General features: G+C 44.4%; 1 protein-coding gene across 1 annotated transcript in view; it reads right to left on the bottom strand.

The window, feature by feature from the left end:
- The window catches only part of SKAP1 (src kinase associated phosphoprotein 1), a 695,231-nt gene that overhangs the window by 149,049 nt on the left and 521,374 nt on the right, over positions 1–24,808 (bottom strand). Inside the window, exons 5-9 of the mRNA XM_073608061.1 lie at positions 23,639–23,704; positions 6,633–6,716; positions 4,580–4,704; positions 4,433–4,496; positions 1,798–1,950 (exon numbers count right to left, since the gene is read on the bottom strand). Of these exons, the coding sequence (XP_073464162.1) occupies positions 1,798–1,950; positions 4,433–4,496; positions 4,580–4,704; positions 6,633–6,716; positions 23,639–23,704 (492 nt within the window). The remainder of the gene's footprint in view (positions 1–1,797; positions 1,951–4,432; positions 4,497–4,579; positions 4,705–6,632; positions 6,717–23,638; positions 23,705–24,808) is intronic.

The following is a 24,808-nucleotide window of genomic DNA, read 5'->3' as shown; positions in this document are numbered from 1 at the left end:
TTCTTCCTTCCACTTCATTTGCGGTGGATGAGGGAATTTGTTACATAACTGGCTGAACAGAAAAAAACAGTGTATGACCAGCTTAAGAAACTTAAAAAGATCAATCTATGGGACCACAAAATGTGTACCTATGTAGCTATATAAGGGCAAGCCCAAAAATGTGTGTTGTTGTGGGTTTTGTCCCACTTTTATGAAAGCAATTATTATAATACGTGACTTATACAATGCCAACAGTTTGAAGAACGCTTTATATAATTTAGATGGTATAGTTACAATTCAATCCAGTACAGGAGCATTCTGATACTGCTGCAAGATATTGGCAGCGCCACATAGGATGACAACAGGCATGTATAAGTGTAAAACCCTACTACAGCTTTACCTTGCTACTACAGGCTTCTAAAGTGAGACTGCAGTTGGAGGTATCAGATTGAAAAGTACAATTAGTATACTGTAAAGCCATGTGCACACCAGATGCAGCAAGTATGCTTGCCTGATTACCAAAACCCAATCACAGACTGCCTGCTCACCAAAACCCAATCATAGACTGCTTGTTCCCCAAAGCCCACTCACAGACTGCCTGTTCACAAAAAGCCCAATCACAGACTGTCTGATCACAAAAAGCCCAATCACAGACTGCCTGATCACCGAAGCCCAATCACAGACTCCCTGTTCACAAAAAGCCCAATCACAGACTGCCTGTTCACAAAAAGCCCAATCACAGACTGCCTCATCACCAAAGCCCAATCACAGACTGCCTGCTCACTAAAATCCAATCACAGGTTGGCTGGGTGTCATCACTGACACTTATTGTGTATTGTGTCCACTACTCTCAGTATATCATTAGCTTTGCATTTGCTGATCATGTTCAATTAATACATGCAGAGTGTGAGATGCATTCAGCAAACACAATACTGTCAATAAGTTCTGACAGCTGTGATCACAGTAGACATCAATGATGACTTCTCCTGACATGAAGTCAGCCTGCAGGCAAGATGTGGTGAGCTCAGCCCCCACCTAATGGGTACAGGCATATATCCCTGCTTTATCTAGTGTATACATGATGTTTACATTTACATTCCTGGTTGGAGGAGTCTGTCAGTAACCGATCAACCTCTACAGAAGCAGCTTATGATTTTTACACTAAAAGTACAGATTAGCAAAAGCTGAATATCTTGAGATAGTGAAAATATGGCTGTTTGTGCTTGTAAAGCATTTTTTCCCCCTTTCTGTGAACCTCCTGCCTTCTCCTGTACAATGTTGGCTCTCGAACTCGGTGCAGGAAGCACCAACCAGCAGTGGCCAAAGGACCAGCAGTGCAGAAAAAGAAGCCTGCGGCACAGCTGCACATGGACTCTGAACAGTGACAAAGTGGACGGCGCTAGAGAAAAATCTCGCAGGAGCTGGGTTTTAATGTAGCAATTTGATTCAATTTTCCACTCTATAAAATTACCCATCACCGCTCCTTGCTGTCTAACAGACACCTTCACTCTTAATTTAACAATCTGATCCAATTCTGCCAGGGAAATTGGAAAAATTTATCACCTGTGAAATTTTATTTTTCCTCGGTTGTATCTGTTTTTGTAAAACTTCATTAACGACGATGACTTGCTGAGGAAATAATGTTTTCTTTCTTTTTTTTTCCTGATCTGCTTGGGACACGAGAAATAGCCCCAGCAGAGCCTGTAGGCTCATTAGCATAATAAAACAAAGAGAAGCTTACAATGAGCAAAGACAGCAAGCCTTTGGAAAAATGTGTGGGTGCAATGATGCCCTTTTGTATTATGGATAACCTCTTACCTGGTACCACCTCATAGATATCATCATCATCCTCAATTGGGCTATCTGCTCTGTCCAGACTAGTACGCTGACCCATAGAAGAAGAATTTAGGCTTTCCACATCATCATAGGACTCCTCATCATCTTCACATGGTATAGAGGTTGACAAGATATCTGGGCAAATATAAGAACATCTTACTAAGATATGTTAAAGGGATGGCTGTAAATGACATTACACGTACATGGTTAAGCATGCCTATACCGTATATGCATAATTTTACCCATATCTAGGGTATTTTCAGACTTTTAACATGGAAAGCGGTCTTCAAATATGCTTGTCTTTCTCAGGAGAGCATGACACCATGTAGCCCATTTGACAAGTATGTAAATCCTAAATCTATGTTTGGTCTGCTTGGTGTCATGCCTCATTGCTTCGTTTTCTTAAGCAGAAAGTTTATAATTTAAATAATACATTTTATTGGCTAACTCAAAGCTGCATTAAATTCAAAACCAATCCTTTGGTGTGATGGCTGCATTAATTTTATTTTTTTAGTCTTTTTTTGCTCTTTTTTCACCTGGTGATCTGGCCAGTAACATACCTCCTGAATTAGAGTCTCCCCACTTTGGATTAGGGCTGGAGACTGCACTGGACTGACTCGATCAGTCACTAATCATTGGTGGGTGGTAACTTGGGCGAGTAGGAAGAGATCTATTCCAGGGGTATATGCCCAATTTGAGGATGGTGGCAATGAGCCCTCTTGGGGCTTGGGTTGCTTCTTTCCGGTATGGCCTTACCGTCGTTTCCATATGTAGACTTAGAAAGGTGAATAGAAAAAGAGCGCCAGGTCCAATATGATGCAAGTTAGATGGCATGTTAGAAGACGTTTATTGAGAATAGCTGTAAGTACATCGAGCCAACACGCTTTGGGGGAACAGAGACTCCTTTTTCTTCAGGGCCATTTCTGCATGCTAATAGTTAGGAAGAATTCCCAAACAGGTGTGTCAATGGCAAACAATCAGAGGGATGCCAGTCAGAGTATCGGTGTTGTTTGCAGAGGCAACACTGAAGGGGGCATTTGGCACCACAGCATTTAAAAAAAACATTCTGGATGAAGGCGCGCAAGGGTACCTTTAGACAGCAGCATTGTTAATCTGGGGGGGGGGGGGTGTTAGATGTACTAGCAGATTTATATCCACTAACAAACTGAAGACAAACTTTAGCTCACACTGCAGTTACAAAAGCAGTAACAGCAACCGTTTTTTTCTTCTGGGATAAAAGATGATCATTTTAAGGACCCCGGTCAGTGGCAAATTTCTTGACTCGATGCTCTAAATGCTACATTTGCTGGGGAGCTTGTTCCGTTGAAGAATAACAGACTTACTGGCTGGATCATCAGATGAAAATAAAGAAAGCCTAAAAAAGAAAATGAATGCATCCACCACATCTAAGGATTGGTAAACTGCAATATAAGAAATGTTTGCTTTTGGGTTTAATAACACTTTAAGTTAAAGCGGAGTTCCACCCAAAAGTGGAACTTACGCTCATTTGTCTCCTCTCCCCCTCTGGTGCCACAATTGCCACCGTTCGGGGGGGAGGGGGAACAGGATACCTGTTCCCATTTCCGGGAGTCCACACCGCGGTCCATGACGTCACCGTGGGGCTTCCCCCCCCCTGTCGCTGGGCCAGTAGGAGAAAGGAATGGGGCCTCGCGCATGTGCAGTAGGGTTCCCGGCGCGAAGCCATAAGGCTACACTGCCGGGTTCCCTTACCCGCACTGGCGGCGGTAGCACCCGACAGCTTATGAAAACATCAGCTGCGGTTCTGACATTGCTGGACTTCAGGACAGGTAAGTGTCCTATTATTAAAAGCCAGCAGCTGCAGTATGTGTAGTTGCTGGCTTTTAATTTTCTTTTTTTTTTTTGGGCAGACCTCCGCTTTAATAAAGAAGGAACGCACATGGCAGGCTGACAAATGCTGCTGCTATTTGTGAGGCAATGGTTTAGCATCGTCTGCCTGCAATAGGAAGTACTGTTACTGGCAGGATTTCCGGGTATGAAATTTCGCAAAAAGGTTTTTATTTTCTCAAGAGAAATGTATACAGTGAGACATGACACGAGACATAATGAAAAATAGATTATAGGTTTATAAATACTTTGAAATCACATCTGCCCACTACTATTTAAAGTCTAATTTGACTTGGTAGTATAATTTTTTACAATGACAGGTGAATTAATATTCCACATAGTTATTAGCGTGTATTAATTTGCATTGCATATTATATAAATCCTCAACAATGATCTTGCCTCAAACTCTTGTAAAAGAACTGAACACAAGGGGGTTGATTTACTCAAACTGGAGAGTGCAAAATCTGGTGCAGCTCTGCATAAAAACCAATCAGCCTCCAGGTTTTTTTGTCAAAGCTTAATTGAACAAGCTGAAGTTAGAAGCCGATTGGCTACCATGCTTTTGCACTCTCAAGTTTTAGTAAATCAGTCCTAAGGCTTCCCACGCTGCTGGTCTGAGAAATGCAGTTTTGTTCACCAGCATACATTTTTAAATCATGTGAAATTCATAACCCCTTCCATATGCCTTAAAATTGTAGTACTGTTTAAACAGATCTTACACATATGCACAAAAGGGTGAAGTTAAACTCACCTTTCACCAAGAACTGTATTTGGTCAACCCAGTCCTTGGCCTCTGCTGGGCTGGCAGCTGTAAACTGACAATTGAAAGTTGATAAAAAGTGTTAGCTAGGCATTTTGACCTCCTCTTTTGCTTTGAATTATAAGCACTGGATATTACCTGATAGCTGCGGTTACCCGGAGACACAAGCTCAAAGCAGGAATCTCGACGAGAGTCTTTGCGGATGTACGGAACCAGCTTAGAGCTACAATCTTTTATCAAGAAGCCTCCTTTTGGAACTTTTCCTATAATTGAATGTGTTTTATGTTAAATGGCATCATCCTAAAGCATTTACATATCGTAATATATGCATTTGGTTTGCCAGTTACGTTAAGCAATTATTTTAAGAAGCTCTATCCCTGTACCATCTAGTATAGGACCAATCTATACCCTATTTTGTTGTTTCACGTTTTACTTCTCCTCTAGCTCCCCTTTCTATGTTGTCAGAAATATTCCCAAAGAACACTTACTGCAGGCAGAAAGACGTTGAGCATAAACAACATGTAGATAAACCATATTAGCACATAGCCTCCTCCTCTCAAACCCAGCATGTGGAATTCCTCCTTAGTTTATAATCACTGATAATAGTGCCTTGAAAAATATTCACACCCCTTGAAATTTTCCACGTTTTGTCATGTTACAACAAAAAACGAGATTTTATGTGATAGAGCAGCACAAAGTGGCACATAATTGTGAAGTGGAAGGAAAAAAATATATGGTTTTCAAATTTTTTAAACAAATAAATCTGTGAAAAGTGTGGCATCCATTTGTATTCAGCCCCCCTGAGTCAATACTTTGTAGAACCACCTTTCACTGTAATTACAGCTGCAAGTCTTTTTGGGGATGTCTCTACCAGCTTTGCACATCTAGAGAGTGACATTTTTGACCATTCTTCTTTGCAAAATAGCTTAAGCTCTGTCAGATTGGATGGAGAGCGTCTGAACAGAAATTTTCAAATCTTGTCACAGATTCTCAATTGGATTTAGGTCTGGACTTTGACTGGGCCATTCTAACACATGAATATGCTTTAATCGAAACCATTCCATTGTAGCTCTGGCTGTATGTTTAGGGTCGTTGTCCTGCTGGAAGGTGAACCTCCGCCCCAGTCTCAAGCCTTTTGCAGACTCTTAACAGGTTTTCTTCTAAGATTGCCCTGTATTTGGCTTTATCCATCTTCCCATTAACTCTGACCAGCTTCCCTGTCCCTGCTGAAGAAAAGCATCCCCACAACATGATGCCCCCACCACCATGTTTCACGGTGGGGATGGTGTGTTCAGGGTGATGTGCAGTGTTAGTTTTCTGCCACACATAGCGTTTTGATTTTAGGCCAAAAAGTTCAGTTTTGGTCTCATCTGACCAGAGCAGCTTCTTCCACATGTTTGCTGTGTCCCCCACATGGCTTTTCGCAAACTGCAAACAGGACTCCTTATGCCTTTCTTTCAACAATTGCTTTATTTTTGCCACTGTTCCATAAAGACCAGATTTGTGGAGTGCACGACTAATAGTTGTCCTATGGACAGATTCTCCTACCTGAGCTGTGGATCTCTACAGCTCCTCTAGAGTTACCATGGGCATTTTGGCAGCTTCTCTAATTCTCTCCTTGCCTGGCCTGTCAGTTTAGGTGGACAAATATGTCTTGGTAGGTTTGCAGTTGTGCCATACTCTTTCCATTTTCGGATGATGGATTGAACAGTGCTCTGTGAGATGTTCAAAGCTGGGATATTTTTTTATAACCTAACCCTGCTTTTAACTCCTCCACAACTTTATCCTTGACCTGTCTGATGTGTTCCTTGGCCTTCGTGATGCTGTTTGTTCACTAAGGTATTTATACTGAAATTAAATTACACACAGGTGGACTCTTAATTACTAATTAGGTGAGACGTCAGAAGGCAATTGGTTCCATTAGATTTTAGTTAGGGGTATCAGGGTAAAGGGGGCTGAATACAAATGCACGTCACACTTTTCAGAGATTTATTTGTAAAAAATTTTGAAAACCATTTATCATTTTTCTTCCACTTCACAATTATGTTCCACTTTGTGCTGGTCTATCACATAAAATCCCAATAAAATACATTTATCTTTTTGGTTGTAACATGACAAAATGTGGAAACTTTTAAGAGGTATGAATACTTTTTCAAGTCACTGTAGTTCACAAAGTCAACTGATGAGTTACCTTTCTCACTGGAATAGTAACAAAAGCTCATGTTGGTAAGAACACACCACCTCTTCCGCCATTCTGACCCAAATAAACCATGGTCTGGAACAAAGAATAGATACAAAATTAGAAAATGTTATCTTGCTCTTCTTTTTGATACATTAGTGTCCAGGTTTTATTGTCATATATAAATTAGAATCAAATCTGCAAACTGGAACAGCTTGGTTGTGTTGGGAAGACAGGATTGCATTATAGGCAAACTATTAAATGTCCAAATGAAAAACATTAAAAGTAAAAAAAAGTCCCTAGTTGTAATTATATTTCATCACAGAAATATATAATATTCCCAACCACCAAAAAGCTCTGCTATGCTTAGAAGTGCTTCATCAGCACAGCACAGCTAGGTTTAAAAAAGTAGAAACTTTTAACTTCTGGTAAAATTGTATTTTGAATAATAAGGAAACATCACTAGTGCCTTTGCATACTGCTGTCAAGCAGTATACTTAAACAATGAATGTCAATGATAGATCATGTTATTAAGGACTCCATCATACTATGCTTATCTGTGGCATTACTGCCCTAATGCTAATGTACAATATTCTGCACATTATTGTGCTCTGCATTAAGGTAGCTAATTCATTTTAAAAGGAATGAGAATGCACAGCAACATAAGAAGGAACAATGTCGCTTTGGCGGATTTTTTTTGTGCTGCCACTTATTGTAGTTGGGTACTGGGGTGACATTCTACATTCATGTAAATTACCACAATGTAATAGTGTGAAGTAAGCCTAAATGTTACAACCATTACTCAAGGTGGCCTCTTTCAAGAATAAAATTAACTTTTTGAAAAAATAGACCTAATTTTTTTCTTACATTTTGATCTGTGATCACTGGCAACACACAGGAACAAATGTGTAAAAACAGAGTTAACATGATACCAACCTTATTTGTAATATGAGGATATACGCCTATCGGTCATAACATTACTGACAGGTAAAGTGAACGATAAGTTGAAAGCATAAAAAAATGGCCAAACGTAAGGATTTGAGCAACTGTGACAAGGGCCAAATTGTAATGATTAGACGACTGGGTCAGGGCAACTTCAAAACTGCAGCTCTTGTGGGATGTTCCCAGTCTGCATCGGTCTGGACCTACCAAAAGTGGGTCAAGGAAGGAAAACCAGCAAACCGAGGACAGGGTCATGGGTGGCCAAGGCTTACTGATGTATATATGGAACAAAAGCAGGCTGTGTAGTCCAAATCAATAGAAGAGCTGCTGTACCTCAAATTGCTGATAAAGTTAATGCTAGTTCTAATAGAAGTTAGTCAAAATACTTTGGTTTCTCTTCAGATGTAATAAATATTTTGCTTTTCAGAGGAACAACTATGAGTTTTCTGTAATTTTTTGAGGCTTGGTGACCAACCGGGCTTAAAAGCTAAGTTCACCTTTTTTTTTTCTAAATTCCAGCTCCCCCCCATGTACCAATATAGCATTAATGTACTTCTTTTGCAAGAATAAAACAGCTTTCCATTAGTTCTGCACCGGCTTACCTAACTCTCTTCATAGCTGTTTAAACACACTGCTCGATTATTTCTGCCTTACTTCCTGGTCAAACCAGCTGAAGGTAGATGATGCAGGGTGTGTGCTAATGAGATCAGCTAGTCAACTGCTTCCTGTGTCATGACCTAAAGACTGACCAGAAAGTAAGGCACAAGTAATCAAGCAGTGTGGTTTTTTTTAATCAAAAGGACGTTTATTGAGCATAAAAAAAGGATACATACACAAGTACCAAGTGCAACAGGCACTAAACAGAAGGGTAACACCTTTGACATAACCTACAGAGAAGCAATGCATATGTCAGATCACATTAATTAGGGTATTCCTGAGAACCAGACCACTAGGGCCGGTGGGCTCGTGTGGAGGGGTAACATGTAGTTCTTTCCCATAGAGATATAAGGTTTGCAGGGACCATATAACATTGTACTCAAGAGCATAAAAAACAGTTGGATTAAGGGGAAACGAGCAAATGCGTGAGCCACACTGGAGGCTGTGCCTCAACCAGGGATTATCACTCAACCGTGCATGTGGATGAGTTGTCCAACCACCTGTCCCAAATTTTATTGTATTTGGATGGGCAACCTCTATGCAAGTACAACACCTTTTTTAAAGAGGAGGGTGGCATTCACTGCCCTTATCCATTGCTGAAAGGCAGGGGGGTCACTTTGATCCAGGTGCGAACTATTTGCATTCTGGCAGGAAATAGAGATTTTTGTAGAAATATGTTAAGGTACTTCTCCTCTTCAGGGATAGAGAGGATGCAAAGTAGACACTGGTGGGGGCAAAGAGATAGGGGAGAGCCCATGCAGTCATGAATGAACTTAACCACCTGTGACCAGTATTCCTGGAGTCGTGGGCAGGCCCATAGCAGGTGGTAAAATGTACCCTTGGGATCCCATCCCTTGGGGCAGGTCGGACTATAGACAGGTTTGAACCTAAATAGGCGAGTCGGGGTGAGGTAAGACCTATGCAGGATGTATAGGCATGTGAGTCGGTCTGGCAGTTTGGAGGATACTGTCTTAGAGGTGGCCAGTGCATTCTCCCAGTCTCCATCCTCTACAGCCCCCAGGTCCGTCTCCCATTTGGACTTCAGCCGGTACACCTGCAAAGTGGCCGCGGGCAGCATGAGGTTGTTGTAGAAAGAGGAGATCAGACCCCTGGGGTCCTGGCTGCGAACCACATCCACCAGGAGCAGCAACTCAAGCCTGGGGACAGAGTCTCCAAACTGGGAGTTGAGGGCGTATCAAAGCTGGAGGTAGCAGAAGAGCATTCGGTTAGGTAGGCCAAATTTGTCTTTAATGGCCTGGAATGACCTGACCGTACCGTCGTCCAGAACATGTGAGAGAAACAGTAATCCTTTGGCCGTCCAGAGGTTTTGGTCAGGGACCGTGAGCAGTTTGGGAAGTTGAGAGTTGCCCCACAGAGGTGTGTGAGTGTGAAATGTAGGGGCCTTGGTAATGGTCATGACAAGTTGCCAAAACTTACAGTGATGGAACTACATATTGCTTCTGGTGTCTGAGGGCCCATGGGTGCCACGCAGGATGAATTGGAATGGGTGGGCGACCAAGCCGGTGCAGGGAGAGCACACCAGGGTAGAGTGCCAGTCTCTGTCAATTTGGTTGTAGTAATAGAAATGGGACAGTTGAGAGGCAAAGGGTGGGGTCAGGGAGGGCAGTGCCACCCAAGTGAACAGGACATTTCAGAGTTCACCAGGGGAGTTTGTGTCGGGAGGAGCCCCATACAAATGTATTAAGGGTAGCTTCCATGGACTTAAAGAGGGAGGAATGTAGAGGGGCGCATGCCAGAATAAGTAGAGCAGCTTGGGGAGGAGAATCATTTTAACTAGATTTATACGTCCCATGACTCCAAGAGGTAGTCGGGACCAAACTCGGGTCTTTGTTTTGAGGAGGGCAAAAAGTGGTTCTAGATTCAGGCCTATGCAGTCTGCGGGGGCTCTCGAGCAGTGCACACCTAGGTACTTGATTTGACTTGCTCTGACCAGTGGGAGTGCGGCCTGGGCCACCGATGGGACATCAACATCCAGTGGGAGGATTTGGGATTTGGACCAATTGATTTGCAGGCCGGAATATTCTCCAAACTGCTTTATTAGCTGTAGAGCTGTCGCTAGGGAGGGGCCAGAGTCTTCCAAATAGAGAAGCATGTCATCCGCATAGGGGCTGAGGATCTCAGTCATCCGGCCCTTGTGGAGGCCTTTAATATGGGGATGGGCTCTGATGGCGATAGACAGTGGCTCCACGGCCAGGGCGTACAGCAATGGAGATATGGGACACCCTTGGCAAGTGCCCCTGGATAGCGCAAAGGAGTCGGAAATCCTGCCGTTGACTTGGATCCAGGCAGTGGGGGCCTGGTAGAGGAGCTGTAGGCCTTTGACGAATTTAGGGCCGAAGCCAAACCTGCGGAGACATTCCCAAAGGTAGATCCATTCCACAGAATCAAATGCCTTGGCGACGTCTAGGCTTACCACCACTCTGGATCCCGTGTTGTCATGTGTGGCCTGTAAATTCATAAAGAGCCTACGAAGGTTGAATGCAGTGTTCTTGTTGGGCATGAACCCGGTTTGATCAGGATGAATCAGAGTATTACTTTGTTGAGTCACAGGGCGAGAATTTTGGCTAGGATTTTTACATCTAGTTGTAGGAGTGAGATAGGGTGGTAAGATTCTGGAAAGAGGGGGTCCTTGCCGGGTTTGGGGATGAGAACAATGAGAGCTTCTCCCATAGATGACGGGAGGGTCGCAGAGTCGAAAATGTGGGTATATAGAGCCTGCAGTTTGGGAATGACGACTTCTTGAAACGGTGTATAAAATTCTAGGGGAAGGCCGTCAGAACCAGGTGCCTTAGAGGGTGGGAGGTTGCCAGCGCCTCGGTAATGCAACCTGAGGTGATAGGCGCTTCTAAACATTTGGGAGTGGGTAAGGGTGGGGAAGTCGATGTCCTGGAGGAACTGGGATAGTTCAGTTTGAGTGTGTTGTGCTGTGGATGTATAAAGATCAGAATAAAACCGCCTGAACTCCTCTGCCATCAAGCCAGGGGCTGAAATCTCAGCCCCAGAGGCTGCCTGGAGCTGGACCACAACTGGGGGTCTGTGGTCGAGGTGGGCTATATAGGCGAGCAGTTTACCCGCATGTTCGCCATGCTCAAAAATGCGCTGTTTACTAAAAAAAATACCCTGCTTCGCCTTTTCAAAGTGTAATTGATCAGTGCATCTAGATTGCAAACGGACAAGGGAAGCATTGGCTGCCGAGGGGTCTGTGAGGAACACCTATTTGAGGGAGCTCAACCGCTCTTCAAACTGTTGTAGTGCGAGTTTGGATGTGGCTTTGTGCCTTTTTATGCATGTAGACTGAACGGGTGTGGAGTTTGAAAGCCTCCCACACCAACCCGGTGGGCGCCGAGCCCAGGTTAAGGCGGAAAAAATGTGTCCATTCCCTTTGGACGGCGTCCAATTCCGGGAGGGGGAGGCCGCGGGAAGGCGTATTGTCACCCAGTACGGGGAATGGTCTGAGAGCACTCTGACACCGAACCCCACATCCATGAGGTCGGGCAGCAGGGTGGGGGAGATCAGTACCAAGTCAATACGGGACATGGCTGGTTGTGAGGGGGTGAAGCAGTGAACTCTGAAAGGAACCTGCCAAATCTAGTGATAGATGGGGGAGGTGACGTTTGGACATTTGTGCTGAGTCTGTCTATGCTGGGGTTAATCATCATATTAAAGTCGCCCAACCATATTACAGGTACTGTGGGGTGTTTGGCCATGAAAGCAATTCCCTCCTGCAGGGCATTGAATTGGAATGGTGGTGGGATATAAAATGCCATGAGGAGCACCTCCAGGCCACCGATGGCCGCATGGAGGAATAGGAACCGGCCCTGAGTAGCCGGCCGCAGATTGTGGAGCTGGAATTGCACTGTTTTGGCAATTAGGATGGCTATCCCGCGGAAGTTGGAAGTGTGGGGAGCATGATAGAGCTAGCCCACTCAGGGTTTTTTGAGTGCCATTTGGGTTTGGCCCGTAATGTGGGTTTCAACCAGGACAGACACGTCTGCACGTATAAATTTGAGGTTGGAAAGGATACCTACACGCATGATGGGTTGTGGGGGCAACAAAGAAACTGTAGAGCACACAACTGTGTGGGGTGAAAAGTGTGCAACTAGTCCAAGTAAGTGCAGATGGAGTGTCTGAGGGCAAAAAGGATCCAAGAAACAGGGAATGGAGGGGGAGAAGCGGGGCGCCCCGTGCACTGGCACTGGCATGGGGGCAGTATGTGGGAGCCGAGCTGTCCACAGGGAATCAATGATAAAAAAGGGGGGGGAGATCGGGCATGGAGGAGTAAGCAATGCAGGTCCGGAACAGCTAGGCCACAGCCAGGGGGTCCCGAGCAGCAGCGAAGAGGGTAAAGTTGTGCGTGGAGGTTTAACGATGTGCAGGGCCCGCCGCCTCGCGGTGTTCCAGCCATGACAGGACAGCAGCACGGTCTTCAAAAAATTGAGCATTTCCGTCGCAGACCACGCGGAGCCTCGCTGGAAACAACATTGCGTAGGTGAGGTGATGGATGCGGAGCTGGCGCTTGGCCTTTTCTTCTGCACCTCAGCAGAAAAGTCCAGGAACACTGCCACGGTGACATTGCCAACCGGGATGTTCCCCCCACTCCCGAGTGAGGCGCACAACAGTGTCCCGGTCCCTGTAATTCAGGAGTTTTGCGATGAAGGTTCGCGGAGGTGCGCCGGCCGGTGGAGGACGAGCGGCCAGGCGGTGAGCACGCTCCACCACAAACGTGGTTGAGAAGGCCTCTCTGCCGTAGGTTTTACTGAGGAGGTTTTCAAGGCATGTGGGGGGGTCAGAACCCTTTGTTCTTTCAGGGAGACCCACGAACCGGAGATTGCATCTTTGGAGTCTGTTCTCCATGTCGTCCTGCTGGTGCTGGGGCTGCTCCGTGGTCATCTGCAGGGGTGTGATGGCTGATTCTAGCAGATGAGTTATTGTATTTACACCTCCAATCTTTTGATATCAATCTTAGAGGTAAGGGTAGTCTAGCACAGGGAGACAGCCTCAAGGATTTTGGTGGCGTCACTGGAGGGTGACTCCTCTGCGGTCTGGATGTGTGCGATGCCATCTTCCTCCACATACTCCCGACCCTCATGGCGATATTTGTCCAGCTTGGCTATGGCCTCAGATGTCCGTTTCGGTGGTGAAATGGAGGCGGGAGTGCATTTATAGGAGGATTTCCCCAGAGGATAAGTGTACAGGATAGTTTCTCAGATGGAGCCCTCACTCTGCACACCCTACGCCATGTAGCTCCAGGCCATGCCCCAAAGCAGTGTATGAAGAGAGTGAGGTAAGCCTGTGTAGAATTCATGGAAAGCGATTTTATTTTTGCAAAATAAGCACATTAATGCTATATTGGTACATAGAGGAGCTGGAATTTAGAGAAAAAAAAAAGGTGAACTTAGCCTTTTAAAAAACAGTCAGAATACAGAATGCATCTCAGTTTGTTTTGTAGGGGGCTGTGTAGCCACAGACCTGTCAGTGTGTCCATGCGGACCCGTGTCCACAGCCAAAAGCATCTACAATGGGCACATGACCATCAGAACTAAACCAAAGAGCAATAGAAGAAGGTGTCTTTGAGGAGTTGACTTAGCCTCCAAATTCTCCAGATCTCATTCCAGTCTGTGGGATGTGCTGGAAAAGGTTTTCCCTGCAAAGGTAAAGCATAATGGGCTACTATGCATCGCATAGTAGCCCATTATGTGTCACTTATCTGAAACCGAAGCCTGCGATGTCCCCGCTGGCTGGAAGCGTGCATCTTCAGCCCTCTTCCTTCCAGGGCTACGAACTCCGGCTCTGTGACTGGGCGGAGTCGTGTGACGTCACTCCCGCGCTTGCGTGTGGGAGCTGCCAGTCACGGCATGACCCCAGCTAGAAACGGCACAGCGTGCCCTTTCTAAAGTGCGCATGCGCCCAATACATCGGCGCATGCACAGAAGAACTCGTCGTACGGGGAATTGTAAATATCTCCTAAACCATGTAGGTTTAGGAGAATTTCCAACACTTACAGGCCTTAATCTAGGCTTACCTGTAGGTGAAAGTGGTAGTACAGGGTGTACAACCACTGTAAAGAACTGCCACTGACGGCTTGGTGCCAGATATCACAGCATACCTTCAGAGGTCTAGAGAAGTCCATCCTCAACAGGTCACTGGCTTTTTTGTAGGGAGACCTACTCATTATTAGGTGGGTGGTCAAATGGTTGATTGGTGTATATGTCTTCATATATTTAACTGACCCCTAATATTGATCCCCCAGTATGGAAGGATGTGTGAGCTTATCACATTGTGCAGTGACTTAATCATTAATTTTTGTCAGAGAGGCTTTTCTGTATATTTGGAAAGCAAAAGCAGAGTGGAAAAGCCTATCCAGAACTGACAAGCCCCAATGAAGACAATAGAATTGGTCTTTATGGAAATTCAGTTTCAGCACTCCATGGAGATGTGCTCTAAATACTGTTGGATGAAGCACTGACTCAGAGAACAGTCTTGTAAATGACATTTTCTAAAAGTCCCCAGAGACTGGTTTTATAAATCCCCAACCTATCCTTGCTGTTTCAGTGAACATGTCACAGACAAGCGCAAAACAACTCCGTAATCCAGCTGGCCCAAGAGACAAACATTATTTTCCCACCTCATGGTATGCTGCACGATACACTGTAGCATAGGAGAAGCTTTCGCATAAGCAAGCATGCGTATTAACAAGCTTGGGCTACAATATTGACTCAAACTGTAAGTAAACCCTAACAATGAACTTATCTTGCTTGCTTCCTTTTGGTCTGCAAAATCTACAATTAAACGTTTTTGATTACACATTATATTGCCAAAAGTATTGTGACACCTGCCTTTACACGCACGTGAACTTTAATGGCATCCCAGTCTTAGTCCATATGGCTCAATATTCAGTTGGCCCCCACTTTGCAGCTATAACAGCTTAAACTCTTCTGGAAAGGCTGTCCACAAGGTTTAGGAGTGTGTCTATGGGAATGTTTGACCATACTTCCAGAAGCGCATTTTGTGAGGTAAGGCACTGATTTTGGACGAATAGGCCTGGCTCCCAGTCTCCGCTCTAATTCATCCCAAAGGTGTTCTATCGGGTTGACATCATACTCTGTGTGGGCCAGTCAAGTCCCTCCACCCCAAACTCGCTCATCGATGTCTTTATGGACTTTGCTTTGTGCACTGGTGCGCAGTCATGTTGGAACAGGAAGGGGACATCTCCAAACTGTTCCTACAAAGTTGGGAGCATGAAATTGTTCAAAATGTCTTGGTATGTTGACGCCTAAAGAGTTCCCTCACTGGAACGTAGGGGCCAAGCCCAACCCTGTAAAACAACCCCACACCATAATCCTCTCTACACCAAACTTTACACTTGGCACAATGCAGTCAGGCAAGTACTGTTCTCCTGGCAGCCGCCAAACCCAGTCTCGTCCATCGGATTGCCAGACAGAGGATCACAGAGTGATTTGTCACTCCAAAGAACACGTTCCCACTGCTCTAGAGTCCAGTGGCGGCGTGATTTACACCACTGCATCCAACGCTTTGAATTGCACTTGGTGATGTAAGGCTTGAATGCTTGGATGCAGCTGCTCAGCCATGGAAACCCATTCCATGAAGCTCTCTATGCGCTGTTGTTGTGTTAATCCGAAGGCCACACAAAGTTTGGAGGTCTGTAGCTATTGACTCTGCAGCTAGTTAGCGACTTTTGCGCATTTCAGCATGAGCTGACCCCGCTCTGTCATTTTATATGGCCTACCACTTTGTGGCTGAGTTGCTGTTGTTCCTAGTTGCTTCCACCTTTGTTATAATACCACTAACAGTTGACCGTGGAATATTTAGTAGCAAGGAAATTTCACAATCTGACTTATTGCACAGGTGGCAACCTATCACGGTACCACACTTTAATTTACTGTGCTCCTGAGAGCGACCCATTCTTTCACAAATGTTTGTAGAAGCAGTCTGCATGCCTAGGTACTTGATTTTATACACCTGTGGCCATGGAGGTGATTGGAACACCTGAAAGCAATGATTTGGAGGGGTGTCACAATACTTTTGACAATATAGTGTATCTGTTCAATAAGTGCAAAAACGTATCTGTTGATTAAGAAAAATAGGATTTTTGTCCTCATTTTAAATATTTTCATTGGAACTCTTAAGAGACATAGACTGTTGGTTTATACTGCCTTATGGAGGATTTGGACACTGGCAAGCAAAAAACATTGACCAGCCTGGTATAACCCCTCCCACTCCCAGCATGCATCAGTTTTGTAACAAAGCTATGTCCAGAGCAAAGCCATAACCACTGAGAGTGAAACAAGTGACCCTCAATGAAAAAAAATAATTTTACAGTGAGCTTAAGAATCAAATTTTCCTTCTTGCTCATTGAAGAACACAGGATTTAGAGATAACTGGGACATCCAAAAATAGTCAAATTATAGGTGGATAACGCAACAATAAATGCTAACAGGCCCACTACAACACAACAGAAAAAAAAAAACGGGGACTGCCTGCAGTTTAAAGCGGACCTTATGCCCAAAACTGAGGCCTGAACTTCCACCCAGTAAAACTTAAAGGTAAAAGAACAGAAGACCAGGTGGCAGCCATGCAGATCTTGTAAACAGTTGCCTGATGCCGAAAAGCCCAAGAAGCACTCAGATCTAGCAGAGTGTGCTTTGACAGGAAAGGTCGGAACCTGATCCCCACCCCCCCAAGACTATTGGCTTTAACGGTGTCTGGGCGACTGAGAAATGGTGGAGCGAGAAAGTAGTTTCCTATCGCGGGGCCCATCTGAGTTGACAAAGAGAGAGTTCGTCTTCCTAATTGAAGCAGTGGCTCTGAGTTAAACTCGTACAGCACAAATTACTACCAGACAATGAGGAGAAATTCCCCTTTGAAGTACTGGAGTGGGAAAGAGGGATGAAAGTACAAAGTCCTGTTTGGGGTGAAAGGTTGAAACCACCTTAGGAAGGAAAGAGGTTTCTTGGCCTCAACACTACCCTGTTTTTATGAAAAAGTTCTTTACAAGATAATGCCGCCAATTCAAACACGCACCTTGCAGAGTTGACGGCAACAAGTAAAGCAACCTTAAGAATAGGAGTGGAATGTGAAACATTGTTGATAGGGTCCAAATATGTTTTTTTGAATTACAAATTTTGATCCCATGGAGAGACAAGTGAACTACAAAGGGAACCACATGAGAGACACCCTGTACAAAAGTCTTAATCAAAGATTGGAAGGTTAGCAGTCTCTGAAACAAGATCAAAAGTGCCGCAATTTGTTACTTGATGGTACTCAGGGCCAATTGCTGGTCCAGACCCAATTGTAAAAAGGTCAGGATGTGCCTCACAGAATATTTTTCAGGATGAAAGTTTCCTTGCACTAAGCAAAAAAAGTATTCCACGTGTGATGTTAGACATTCTGGGAAGTGGAAATACTATCTTTAACCACTTAAGCCCCGGACCATTTGGCTGGCCAAAGACCAGAGCACTTTTTGCGATTCGGCACCAAGCTCAATTGCGCGGTCGTGGCTCCCAAACAAAATTGACGTCCTTTTTTTCCCACAAATAGAGCTTTTTTTTGGTGGTATTTGATCACCTCTGTGGTTTTTATTTTTTGCGCTATAAACAAAAAAAGAGCAACAATTTTGAAAAAAAAGCAATATTTTTTACTTTTTGCTATAATAAATATCCCCAAAAAATATATAAAAAAAAAATTTTTTCCTCAGTTTAGGCCAATATACGTATTCTTCTACATATTTTTGGTTAAAAAAATCGCAATAAGCGTTTATTGATTGGTTTGAGCAAAAGTTGTAGCATCTACAAAGTAGCGGATAGTTTTATGGCATTTTTATTAATATATTTTTTTTTTTACTAGTAATGGCAGTGATCAGAGATTTTTATCGTGACTGCGACATTATGGCGGACAGGTCGGACACTTTTGGCGCAATTTTGTGACCATTCACATTTATACAGCGATCAGTGCAATTAAAAATGCATTGATTGCTGTGTAAATGTGACTGGCAGTGAAGGGGTTAACGATCGCAGGTTAACGATCGCAGGTATCCCTGTGGACATCGAGTCCGCGGGACCCGCGATCACACTCACGGTGCTTGCGGCAGGGTTGCGCGCGTGCCGCCGGCGGCGTGCATGCTACCACACGGCGGCAAATTTAAAGGGATGTACACCCATTTGCCTGTCCGTGCCATTGTGTCGACGTCAATGTACATGCGGCGGTCGGCAAGTGGTTCAAAGGGAAGTATGGGATTTTTATTTTTATTTTAAATCATACTTACCTAGGAGGATGCAATATCGCTTTGATGCTGCATCTGTGCCCCGCCAGATCTAAGGCTGAGAACCGAGCAATCAAACACCGCAGATCGACCGGTTCTCAGTGTTCCCTGAGCAGAGAGCCGGTGTCAGTCACCGGCTCTCTGCTCTGCCCCCCCCCCCCCCCCATGGGCTCCTGATGCTCACCCCACATGGCCTATTCATGAGTACTGCAGAAACAGAATCACAAGGGGCTGTGCTACAGCTCTGGACATCAAAGGTGCTCCATGGCTAACTAACACAGTACACAAAAGATCTGGAAATCACCACAATGCACAAAAATGGCTGGAAAAAATACTCAAAAAATACTCAAACCTTTCACAGTAGAGAACGGTGTCCATCCTCCAAGGACACTAGCAAAAATTGAAGTATGCTGGGTGTGGGAGGGTTATCCCTGGTCACTGTTTTTTTGTTAGTGTAGAGTCCAAATTCTCCTGTAGGCAACAGTATAACCCATATGTTCCTGAATACAGTGTCCCTCAATATATCCTTTCAAAAGGAAAGTCAAATACCTGTTAATTTTGCCAGAAATGTTTTGAGCTGATGACTTCCTGTGCTGTTTGCCTGTGCACAAGGAGGGGTAATGGGAATGAGGAGGGGGGTTAGGAGAGGTCTGTGTCCTTTGTAACACACTAGAAATGAAGTAGGCAGAGCAGACACCACATGCTTAGGAATTCAGAGCTGTGTTGGCATATCAGAGAGAAAGGTATGAGCATACTATATAATTCTGGTGAATTAAGTTATTCTGGACATGCCACGTGTTCAAAGGATAAGACATGGGGAAATGGGCCATACATTTCAAGGCTAACATATAGCACAGTAGTCCCCATTCCAGCTTTTCTTCTTCTACATAACTTGATATGGAAGAAGACAGACAGAGCATTACAATTATCTGCAACTTTAGCTTTTCTGTATAATGCCTTATGCCATGTACACACGGGCGGACTTTTCGACTGGACTGGTCCGACGGACCGAATCCGGCGGACAATCCGACCGTATGCGGGCTCCATCGGACCTGCAGAGTACTTTTTCGGTCAATAAGCTGACAGACTTTAGATTTGGAACTAACGGTCGAAAAATCCGCTCGTCTGTATGCCACTCCGACGGACGAAAACCCATGCTAGGGCAGCTATTGGCTACCGGCTATCAACTTCCTTATTTTAGTCCGGTCGTACGTCATCATGTACGAATCCGTTGGACTTTGGTGTGATCGTGTGTAGGCAAGTCCGTTCGTTCAAAAGTCCGTCGGAAGTCCACCAAAAGTCCGTCGAAAGTCCGTCGGAAAGTCTGTCGGACCAGTCCGGTCGAAAAGTCCGCCTATGTGTACGTGGCATTAGGCTCTATATTTAAAATAAAAGCTCATGTATGTCTGAAGTGAAGGTCTACATGCAATTTTATTGAGAACAGTTCAACCTTACTCCAAAAATAATGGTTCCCTTTTTGAAGGAATAGTTTATCAGAATACAGCATATTGTGATCGATTAGAGTAATATTTTGTAAAAATATTTAGAAACACCAATCTCATTTTAATGGTTGGAGGATATGTAAAACAATCTGCTTTCATCCTTCCTACTATCCAATACATATATTAAAGATTAAAAGCCGATCTTACAAAGCCAATTCCTGTTTCAATAGAAGGAAATTCTGCCTACTTCCTGTATCAACCAGCTCTATTTCGTACAAGAGCTTATGCTTCTCCCAATGCACAGTTGGCTTCTGCTCCAAAATCTCTCCCCAGTAACATTATCTGCTATTTTAATCACACCTCACCTCATACCTGTACATCATATTACTGCCTGCTTCTCTACCAACACTTTCTGTCTGCTCCTCTACATTAATTTAATCTTAAAGCTGTGGCAGTTCCTAGACCTGGTATCAGTCTTCTGCAGTACTGGTACATCAGGACTGGAGTGAGAGAGGAAGGAAATGTACAAGGAGCCAATCAGTTTATGTGCAGAAGCATGCTGATGGGAGGAAAGAGCAAATAGTTAGTACAGCGGCTCCTCCCGAGCTCTTCAGTTTTTTTCTCGATCATCCCGCTGGGTTGAACGAAAAATGAAACTGTAATGCCCTGTACACACGATAGGTTTTTCCAATGGAAAATGTGTGATAGGACCTTGTTGTCGACCGTGTGTAGGCTCCATCACACATTTTCCATGGGAATTTCCGACACACAAAGTTTGAGAGCTTGCTATAAAATTTTCCGACAACAAAATCCGTTGTCGGAAATTCCGATCGTGTGTACACAAATCCGACGCACAAAGTGCCACGCATGCTCAGAACAAATTAAGAGACGAAAGCTATTGGCTACTGCCCCATTTATAGTCCCGGCGTACGTGTTTTACTTCACTGCGTTCAAGACGATCGGATTTTCCGACAACTTTGTGTGACCGTGTGAATGCAAGACAAGTTTGAGCCAACATCCGTCGGAAAAAATCCATGGATTTTGTTGTCGGAATGTCCGATCAATGTCCGACCGTGTGTACAGGGCATTAGTGTATACCAGGCTTAAATATACAGTATCCCACAAAAGTGAGTACACCCCTCACATTTTTGTAAATATTTTATTATATCTTTTTATGTGACAACACTGAAGAAATGACACTTTGCTACAATGTAATGTAGTAAGTGTACAGCTTGTATAACTGTAAATTTGCTGTCCCCTCAAAATTACACACAGCCATTAATGTCTAAACCGCTGGCAACAAAAGTGAGTACACCTCTAAGCGAAAATGTCCAAATTGGGCCCAAAGTGTCAATATTTTGTGTGGCCACCATTATTTTCCAGCACTGCCTTAACCCTCTTGGACATGGAGTTCACCAGAGCTTCACAGGTTGCCACTGGAGTCCTCTTCCACTCCTCCACGACAACATCACGGAGCTGGTGGATGTTAGAGACCTTGCGCTCCTCCACCACCCATTTGAGGATGCCCCACAGATGCTCAATAGGGTTTAGGTCTGGAAACATGTTTGGCCAGTCCATCACTTTTACCCTCAGCTTCTTTAGCAAAGGAGTTGTCGTCTTGGAGGTGTGTTTGGGGTCGTTATGTTGGAATACTGCCCTGCGGCCCAGTCTCTGAGGGGAGGGGATCAAGCTCTACTTCAGTATGTCACAGTACATGTTGGCATTCATGGTTCCCTCAATGAACTGTAGCTCCCCAGTGCTGGCAGCACTCATGCAGCCCCAGACATCACACTCCCACCACCATGCTTGACTGTAGGCAAGACACATTTGTCTTTGTACTCCTCACCTGGTTGCCACCACACACGCCTGACACTATCTGAACCAAATAAGTTTGTCTTCAGAAAACTGTTTGCGGGCTTTCTTGTGCATCATCTTTAGAAGGGGCTTCCTTCTGGGACGACAGCCATGCAGACCAATTTGATGCAGTGTCCAGCATATGGTCTGAGCACTGACAGGCTTAACCCCCAAGCCTTCAACCTCTGCAGCAATGCTGGCAGCACTCATAGGTCTATTTCCCAAAGACAACCTCTGGATATGACGCTGAGCACGTGCACTCAACTTCTTTGGTCAAACATGGTGAGACCTGTTCTGAGTGGAACCTGTCCTGTTAAACCGCTGTATGGTTTTGGCCACCGTGCTGCAGCTCAGTTTCAGAGTCTTGGCAATCTTCTTATAGCCTAGGCCATCTTTATGAAGAGCAACAATTATTTTTTTCAGATCTTTAGAGAGTTCTTTGCCATGAGGTGCCATGTTGAACTTCCAGTATCCATTATGAGAGAGTGAGAGTGATAACACCAAATTTAACACACCTGCTCCACATTCAAACCTGAGACCTTGTAAGACTAACAAGTCACATGACACCGGGGAGGGAAAATGGCTAATTGGGCCCAATTTGGCTTGGCTTGCATACACACGGTCACACAAAAGTTCGCTGAACTTTGACCGCCAAGAACACGGTGACGTACAACAGTACGACGAGCCAAGAAAATGAAGTTCAATGCTTCTGAGCATGCGCCGAACTGTTTCCGAGCATGCGTAGGAATTGTGCGCGTCGGAATTGGTACAGACGATCAGAATTTCAGAATGGGAACTTTTTCTGACTGAAAAATTGAGAACATGCTCACAATCGTTTGCTGGCTGGAATTCCGCCAGCAAAAGTCCGATGGAGCATACACACGGTCGCATTTTTGGACCAAAAGCTCTCATCGGACTTTTGCCAGCAGAATTTACGCTTGTGTGTACGGGGCATTAGACTGAGTATTTTGTTACCATGGCACCTGAAAGTTGATGGGATATATTAGGAACACAAAAAAAAAATAGGCAAGCATAAGGATTTTAGTGACTTTGACACAGGCCAAATTGTAATGGCTAGGCAACTGGGTCAGAGCAACTTAAGCTCTCCTGGGATGTTTCCAGTCTGCAGTGGTCAGGACCTACCAAAAGGGGTCCAAAGAAGGAAAACCAGTGAACTGGTAACAGAGTCATGGGCAGCCAAGGCTCTTTGATACATGTAGGGAGCGAGGGCTGGTCCATGTAGAAGAAAAGCTACTGTAGCTCAGATTGCTAAAAAAGTTAATGCTGGTTCTGACAGAAGGGTGTCAGAACATACAGTGGATCTCAGTTTATTGCGTATGGGGCTGTGTAGCAGGGTGCCCATGCTGAGCCGTGTCCACAGCCGAAAGCGCCTTTAATGGGCTATTGAACATCAGAACTGGACCACGGAGCAATGGAAGAAGGTGGCATGAGTCTGATCAATCATCAGAAAATATTCTTTTACATCATGTGGATGGCCAGGTACATGTGCGTGACTTACCTGTGGAAGAGATGGCACCAGGATGCACTATGGGAAGAAGGAAAGCTGGCAGAGGCAGTGTGTTGCTTTTGGCAATGTTCTTCTGGGAAACTTTGGAACCTGCCATTCAAGTCCTTGTCTCGATGGGTCAGGGTTGTTTTGGGGACAAATAGGGGGACCTACCCAATATTAGACATGTGGTTATAACGTTATGGCTAATTGGTGAATGTATGTATATATCAAAAGTTCAGAATGCAACTAAACAAAGTTATGGCAAGAGCGATCACTTCCTGTGAACAATTCTGAAGCGCACGCATGGCTTTACCTTTGTTTCTTTTTTCCAGATAACCTTGCTTCAAAAGTTTTTCAGGTTCTCCTGCATCTTCAGATTCTGAAATGAAAAGATTCCAATATTGTAAATAGGGAATCAGATGAAGTATTAATTTAATATAAATTTAATTTGGGTACAGTGTTGCATGAATGCGCAATTGTCAGTTAAACTAATGCAGTGCCAAAAAGCAAAAAATGGCCTGTCATGAAGGGGGTAAATCTTCCAGAGGTCAAGTGGTTAAGCCTCCTTTTAGGTGCATGCATAATGCCCCTTTTACTCACCCAGCCCTGAGCCCATTAAAACCACACCCACCAGTCACTATTGGTGCTGACTTCCAACCCAGATGCAGACATGACCAAGCACATCACTTTTCTACCTCACACGGAAAAAAGGAAGACGGGATTGCTGAGGCTTTTTTATCATAATCAAAATTTATTGTACAGCCAGACACTAAAATGTTGTCAAGAATAATTATTGATTGTTTATTATGACCTTAATTTTTTATTACTGCGATATTCCAAAATGTCTGTGGCTGTTAGCTACCACAACAGTCCATCAGGTATGAAATATATGTACTTACATTGTGCCAAGCTGGAACATTGTAATCCAAATCATACCTGGAGCTCAGTTTTAAATTTAACTTGTACTGAAAATGTACGACAGCTGCCACCGCTGAACTCTCCTTTTAAAGGCCAAGTCTGGGGTGCTGTTCAATTTATCCATTCAGTTGGGTCCCCCTTGGACTGCATGCTCGCTTGACTGGGAAAGGGGAAGAAATAAGTACACATACTTACCTTATTCCTCTTTCTCTTATCACTTGGCTCTATTCTCTCACTGACCTATGCTCTGGAATTCGCCAGACCGTACAATGCAGGACTGCTGGTCTTGCATTGTATGTGAAGAGAACAGAGAGCTGCAATTGGCCATATGCAGAAGATGCTTTCTGAACCATACTTACTGTGAATTGTGCTCAGGCTGTTTTTAGATCTTATTGCAAATTATCCTAATAGGAAATGTTGTTTTGAGATGGTTTCATTGCCTTCTGCAAAACAGACAAGGGCGCATGCACAGAGGGACTGCCAAGAACTTTACAATGAGCAGGTGGGATGGTCTTTTCAGATTTACCAATGCAGGCAGGGCTTGGATGTATCTCTAGTGACAATG

The sequence above is a fragment of the Aquarana catesbeiana genome, linkage group LG12, assembly GCF_042186555.1.
Source record: "Aquarana catesbeiana isolate 2022-GZ linkage group LG12, ASM4218655v1, whole genome shotgun sequence".
Lineage (NCBI taxonomy): Eukaryota > Metazoa > Chordata > Amphibia > Anura > Ranidae > Aquarana > Aquarana catesbeiana.
The sequence above is the reverse complement of the archived record's forward strand: the minus strand, read 5'-3'. Positions and strand labels throughout refer to the sequence as shown.